Below are 7,233 nucleotides of genomic sequence, written 5' to 3'. Positions count from 1 at the left end.
CTGTTGTGGGGCTCGAACCCACGAACTGTGAGATCATGACCTGAGCTGAAATTGGATGCTTAACTGACTGAGCCCCCCAGAGGCCCCCTCAGGGGCCCCCCAAGTTTTAGTTTTATACTGTAGTTACAGAAGATGGAACCATTGGAAGAACCACTGGTAAAGGGGGCACGGGACTTCTTGTAGGGTCTGTAATTATTTCAAAATAGCAAGTTTAAAAAAGGAAGAAACTTATTTAAAGAAAAGAGAGAGAGAGAGAGAGAGAGAGAGTAGGGGGCACCTGGGTGGCTCAGTCTGTTGAGCATCCGACTCTTGATGTCGGCTCAGGTCATGATCTTGTGGTTCATGAGATCAAGCCCCACATTGGGCTCTCCTCACAGCTGGGATCCACGTTGGGATTCTTTCTCTGCTGCTCTCTCTCTCTCTCTCTCTCTCTCTCTTCCCTGCTCCCACTTGTGCACACACTTTCCCTCTCAAAATAAATAAACATTAAAAAAAAAAAAAAAAAAAGGAACAAAGGTGGATATATTCCTGCCAGCCAGGGGATCCCTCTCCTGAACCGGGGAGAAGAGACATTGCCCAAGCCCATCCTGTGACCTGATGTGCCAGCTCTCATGGCTTACTCTGTCCTTATTTTCATTCTTAATTATCTATGTTCAAAGCACTGTAAAAATGGACAGGCTACATACTGTATACTCACCACACAAAAGGGATGTCCGCTGTAACAACAATTATCACCAGAAATATGTGAAACAGGGTGTTCTATACCTAAAAGGAAAAGAGCATTAAAAAAACAAAAAAAACACAAAAACAAAAAACATGAGTTTGTGGGGGCATCTGGCTGGCTGTTGTAAGAGCATGCGACTCTTGGTCTTGGGTTGTGGGTTCGAGCCCCATGTTGGGCATGGAGACTACTTAGAAAAAAATATAAATCATAAAAAACACGAGTTCCCTAATTTCCAGGGAAAAGGGTAGAGCGGGGTTTCTCAGCCTTGACCCTACTGACATTTGGGGCCAGATTGTTCTCGGTTGTGGGCAGTATCTCCAGACAATGGCAAGTGTCACCTGAGGGACACAGCCGTCAGAGCTGAGAACCACTGGCTTTGCAGGAACTCTTAGGACCCTGCCAAAATGGCAGGAAAGGGGCGCCTGGGTGGCGCAGTCGGTTAAGCGTCCGACTTCAGCCAGGTCACGATCTCGCGGTCCGTGGGTTCGAGCCCCGCGTCGGGCTCTGGGCTGATGGCTCAGAGCCTGGAGCCTGTTTCCGATTCTGTGTCTCCCTCTCTCTCTGCCCCTCCCCCGTTCATGCTCTGTCTCTCTCTGTCCCAAAAATAAATAAACGTTGAAAAAAAAATGGCAGGAAAGGCTCCTTTCTCTTGGCGAGGCATTCATTGATTCTATTTTAATTATTTTTTTTTTAATTTTTTTTCAACGTTTATTTATTTTTGGGACAGAGAGAGACAGAGCATGAACGGGGGAGGGGCAGAGAGAGAGGGAGACACAGAATCGGAAACAGGCTCCAGGCTCTGAGCCATCAGCCCAGAGCCCGACGCGGGGCTCGAACCCACGGACCGCGAGATCGTGACCTGGCTGAAGTCGGACGCTTAACCGACTGCGCCACCCAGGCGCCCCTATTTTAATTATTTTAAATGTTTATTTTTGAGAGGGAGACAGAGAGAGACACAGTACAAGCTGGGGAGGAGCAGAGAGAGGGAGACACAGAATCCGAAGCAGGCTACAGGCTCTGAGCTGTCAGCACAGAGCCCGACGCGGGGTTCGAACTCATGAACCGTGAGATCCTGACTGGAGCAGAAGCCGGACGCTTAACCGACTGAGCCACCCCAGGGGCCCCTTGTGGATTCTATTTTAAAAGCAGAAGCTTCAGCTCCTAGGAAAATATACACGTGGCCACCAAGACATGAAAAGGTGCCCTCGACATCCCTGATCATTAGGGAAATGCAAAGCAAGACCACAGTGAGATAGCACACACACGCATCAGGATGGTTATTATCGGAGACACAGCAAACGAGCGTTGGCGAGGGTGGGGAGTGACTGGAACCCTTGTGCACCGTTGGTGAGAATGTAAGCTGGTGCCTGTGGCATGGAAAACAGGGTGACGGTGCCTCAAAAAATTGAAAATAGAGCTCTGGAAATCCCACTTCTGGGTCTACGCCCAAAGGAACTGAAGGCAGAGACACAAAGAGATATTTGCACACGCGCCCCCATGCTTCAATGCAGGATTATTCACAATAACTGAAACATGGAGAAAGCAACCCAAGGGTCCAGCGGCAGATGAATGGGTGAACTGAAACGTCACGTATACACGCAGCGGAATATTAACTGGCCTTAAAAAGGCAGGACATTCTGGGGCACCAGGGTGGTTCAGTCCATTAAGCATCTGACTTCAGCTCAGGTCATGATCTCACAGTTTGTGAGTTTAAGCCCCACACTGGGCTCTGTGCTGACTGTGCAGAGCCTGCTTGGGATTCTCTCTGCCCCTCCCACACTCATGCCTTCTTTCTCTCTCTCAAAATAAATAAATACTTAAAAAAAAGAGATAGAACATTCTGGCACCTATTACAATATGGGTGAGCCTTGGGGACATGATGCTCAGTAGAATAAACCAGACACGAAAGGACAAATCCTGTATGAGCTCACTTGTATGATCCCAGGGGAGTCTCGTCCACAGAGACAGAGGGTGGGGAGTTAGCCCTTTGGATGCTATTAAAGAAAGTTATGAAGAAAAGGGGAAGGACGGAGAGCAGACTGACTTATGTTACGAGGAACCCTTATGGTTCCTTCAATAAATTAAAACGTGGAGTTTCCACATGGCCCGGCACCTGCTCTCCTCGGTTATATTACCCCAGGGAACTGAAAACCTACATCCACACACAAACTCACGCACAAAGGTGCATAGTAGCACTATTCACGAATACCCAAAAGAACGAAACCAACCGAACGTCCACCGGCTGATGAACGGATAAACAAAAGTGGTTCATCCACACGGGGGAACATTATTCAGCCTTAAAAAGGAGAGAGGCAGTGACACCCGCTAAAACGGGGAGGAACCTCGAACACACGACACTGGGGGAAGGAACCAGATACAAAAAAGCCACAAGGGGTGTGAGTCCATGTGTGTGAAACGTCCAGCACAGGCTCATCCACAGACAGGAAGGGGGACCGTGACTGCCAGGGGCTGGGGCTGGGACTGGGGCTGGGGGGGAGGTGCCAGCTAATGGGGGACAGTCTCTTCTTGGGGTGACGGAATGTTCTGGAACTAGACAGAGGTGATGATTGTGCAACATTGCGAATGTTCTAAATGCCAGCGTACTTTGTACACTTTAAGATGGTTGGAAATGGCCAGTTTTTATGTGAATTTTATGCTTCCCTCCCCCGCACCACCTCCCGCCGAAGGAGAAAGAGGCATGAAGCTAAGATGGAAAAGAACCGAACTGAAGGTCAAAGGTCGGCAAGAGGACGGGGGGGGGGGGGGGGGGGGGGGGGGGGGGGGGGCTGCAGAGCTAGAGGGAGCCAGCCTGGGAGAGTTGGGAGGGAGGAGGCGGGGAGGGCCAGGAGGCAGTTTGGCTGCGGGCAGTGAGTGCTGTAAAGAATGGATGGGCTGTTCTGGAGGCAGCTCTGTATTTGGTTTGGATGTGAAAATCGATGGGCCCCAAGGCTGGTCAGAGCAGTTTCTGTGGCCTGGAACTACCGTCGGGTTCGCAGCCCCACTCGGGGTTACGTACATTCTCTACCAGCCCGCAGTCCACACCGCGCCTGCGCACGGCCCCCACGTATCCGGGATCTGTGTATCCGGTCACCTTGTTCTTGGAGGTCACCCTGGAACTCGCTCGAGAAAAGTCAGACAGAGGCCAAGCCAAGGTGTGGCTCTTCTGCTGTGCTTCTCGGTCCCTCTCAGGGCTGCAGGCCCCTCGCCGGCCAGGGCTCAGCAAACACCTGGCAGGTACCACACTGGCTGGGCCAGGTTCCGTCTTGTGGGGCCCACGATCTTTTGCCAAACTAACGCAAGCGAAGCAAAAGATGAACGAGTTGCCAGATGGCGATCTACCAGCCCGGTGGCTCTGGACTCGGTGATATCTGGGGACATTTGGGGCGTCAGGATGCATCGGTGGAGGGGCGCTCCTGACATGGGCTGGGTGGGGCCAGGGATGCCCTACACCCCACAGTGCCCAGGGTGCCAGCCCCCCCCCCCGCCAGAGATTGACCTGGCCCTAAATGTCTGCAGCAGTAGGGTTGAGAAACCTTGATGGACCTCTTTCTTTCTCATCTCAATGGGTACCCAACCATCCTTCTTTTCCAAAGAATAGTATCTTCCTTGTCTTCGTTCTCAACCTCGTCGCCTTGCATGCGACGGGATGGTTCTCTTCTCTCTCTTCATATGTCTTACCTTCTCTCCTGTTCTCTGTCCCTAACATGCAGTAGGTGGGACTGAATATTCCCATCACCCAGGCTTGTCACCAAGTGCGTACAAGCCATTCTCGGCCCTCCTCGATCCTTCCTGACATCCACTCCCACGCAGTTCCCGTTGATGTCCCTCATTGACTCCAATCAGTCAGAGCGGGATTTTGTGGCTCGTAACCACGATCCTGGACAGAAACACTAGGTTCCCACCGTGTAACCAATTTTCATTTGAATTTTAAAGAACAAGGTGATGTCCAGGGGCTGACATCCAAGGAGCAGCACTGTTTGTATTTCCAAAATCAACAACCTGTTCTCGGATGATCGCCAAAAAAATTTTTTTGAAAACCACACATATACCTATAGATGCGTTCCAGGAATTGGCTTCGTAATCATAAACATAGACTTTTTGATTCACTACTAACAGCAACACCGAGCCAGCGATATGTGCCGATGTTACTTCCGGTATGCCGACCTAAAAATAATGACACGTAGGAGATCCGTGAGTGCATCTTTTGAGAGGATTCGGGAAGTAAGACATCTAGATGCGCATTTAAGAGACATGCATGCTATAGCAAGAGCTGTGTGGTTCCTAGGTGCTGGGAACGGTATATCCTGGGGTCGGAGCCAAAACTGGGCGGTTGGAGTTGGTGTTCAGTGCCCTCGGATACCTGAATTCTCTCTAATCCCCTTCTTCCTTACCAAAACTTTCTCTGAGGGTAAAGCCTAAAGACTAACAAACGATGAACATAAATGATAAACATGTCGCTTATAAGAGAAATATTGGCATTTTAATTGATGGCAAAACCTTCTTTGGCTAGGGGCCAGTGGTAGAATTTCTCAGGGTAGTTACTGAGAGGGTAAAGGTTTTTCTGTTTTGGTTTAGGACAATTAAGGGAGGGCCCAAGATTACTGTATGTAATCTATCCTTAACTCACACACTTCCCACAATTCTCTTCAGAATTGTCTTTTTTTTTTTCAGGAAAAAGAATAGAATAGAATAGAATAGAATAGAATCAACCCTTCCTCTGGCTTAGAAATTGCTCTTAATGTCTTTTAAGAGGTACATTGTAATATAAGCCCCCAGGCTTACAAAAACAGACTAGTGTGATATTTCCAAACTGTATCTCCCCCCTCCGCCCCCCAAGAGTTACTTATGTTGGGAATCTTTCAGATGGTTAAGTAAGATAACTACCTTTATTGATGTAGGGAGGGAAAGTGGAAGGAGACTACTTTTGAAATTATCTCTTGTGAAAAAAATTTGTCTTCTGAAATAGACAATAAAAGAGTTAAATTAGGACAATTTCATACAAGAAAAGAAAAGAGACAAAGATAGGCACTCTAAAAATGTTCTGTTGAAACAAAATACCCCCCCCCTTTTTTTTTTAACAAGGAACCATTTAAGTTCTATCTATCTATCTATCTGTCTGTCTGTTTTTTCACGAGCAAACTTCTATAGACTGGATATTTGCATTCTTGAAATAACATTATTTTAAAAGTGTGACCATGTCAAATATAAAATTATATAAATGACATCTTTTATATATGTGACACTTGCCTTACCCAGGATGAACTTCAGTTTTGCCATTTATATGATTCTAATCCCACTGAAGTGAAAGGTTTCAGACTAGGAATGTGTGTGTATGAAAGAAACAATGTGTTCCCTCAGGCAGGAAAACTTTTAAGAAGTGAAAATTCATCAGGGTGCCTCAGTGGCTCAGTCGGTTAAGCATCAGACTCTTGATTTTGGTTTAGGTCATGATCTCACAGTTTGTGGGTTTGAGCCCCGCATTGAGGTTTGCGCCGACAGTGCAAAGCCTGTTTGGAATTCTCTTTCCCTCTCCCTCTATCTGTGCTCCTCCTCTGCGCTCTCTCTCTCAAAATAGATAAATAAACTAAAAAAGAAAGAAAGAAAGAAGTGAAAGGCCATCCATGAACATGGTATATTGCTTCCTTATCCAGAGCTCTTTCTCCTGCCCCCTCCAGGAGAGTTTTATGGTTTTAGACAGAAAGGAATTGCTGAGTTGATTCTTATGTGTTTTAAAGTTTTTGTTGTCACTGGGAATGATGTTTTTTATAACTGCTTTTTTTGAGTGTTCATGGCTAGTTTACGAGAGAGGTGTTGATTTTTTTTTTAATGTTTATTTTTTGAGATAGAGAGAATGTGAGTCAGTGCACAGGCTCACATGTGAACAGGGGAGGGGCAGAGAGAGAGGGAGAGAGAAATCCCAAGCAGGCTTGGTGCTGACAGAACAGAGCCTGACATGGGACTTGAAACCCACAAACCGTGAAATCATGACCTGAGCTGAAACCAAGAATCAGATGCTCAACCGATGCGGCCACGCAGGTGCCCTGAGAGGTGTTGATGTTTTTAATATCTGTGTTGTCTTTGGCCATCCTGCTGTACTCAGTTAGTGCTGCTGGTTAGTTCTTTGGATTTGGCAAAATGTTGTCTCTTTCTAATGTGTTTTGTATTTCACGTTTTTCTCTTGTCATAGTGCATTGGCTGGGACCTCCAATACATAGTTGAATGAGAGTGATAGGATTCTCTGTTATTTTTACCTTTATATTGTTTCTTTTACAGGGTTAGATACTTTCAGCAAGTATCCAGCTGACATCAAAACCAATAAAACACTGGGGGAGAAAAGAACATCATGGATTGTTGGGTGGAGCCACCCCCAAGACTCTTCCTCCTCTGAGCCACTAGATTCCATGTCCTATTCTCCTAACCCTGTCTCCCTCCAGTGCTGCCTCCCAGGTCTCTCTCTGGACCACAGCCTCAGCCCCTCACTTGTGTCCTTCTGCTGTCTCCCCTCTCTG

At 47.5% G+C, this 7,233-nt stretch overlaps 1 protein-coding gene across 2 annotated transcripts in view; it reads right to left on the bottom strand.

Annotated features, from left to right (window-relative positions):
- CATSPERD (cation channel sperm associated auxiliary subunit delta) overlaps positions 1-7,233 on the bottom strand; it is a 44,213-nt gene that overhangs the window by 30,720 nt on the left and 6,260 nt on the right. For both annotated transcript variants that reach the window (XM_045491672.1, XM_045491673.1), the window contains exons 4-6: positions 5,609-5,681; positions 4,774-4,888; positions 698-765 (exon numbers count right to left, since the gene is read on the bottom strand). In XM_045491672.1, coding sequence (XP_045347628.1) covers positions 698-765; positions 4,774-4,888; positions 5,609-5,681 — 256 coding nt within the window. The remainder of the gene's footprint in view (positions 1-697; positions 766-4,773; positions 4,889-5,608; positions 5,682-7,233) is intronic.

The sequence above is a fragment of the Leopardus geoffroyi genome, chromosome A2 (genome assembly GCF_018350155.1).
Source record: "Leopardus geoffroyi isolate Oge1 chromosome A2, O.geoffroyi_Oge1_pat1.0, whole genome shotgun sequence".
NCBI classification, from domain to species: domain Eukaryota; kingdom Metazoa; phylum Chordata; class Mammalia; order Carnivora; family Felidae; genus Leopardus; species Leopardus geoffroyi.
Note: the sequence above shows the minus strand (reverse complement) of the source record. Positions and strands in the feature narration are given on the sequence as shown.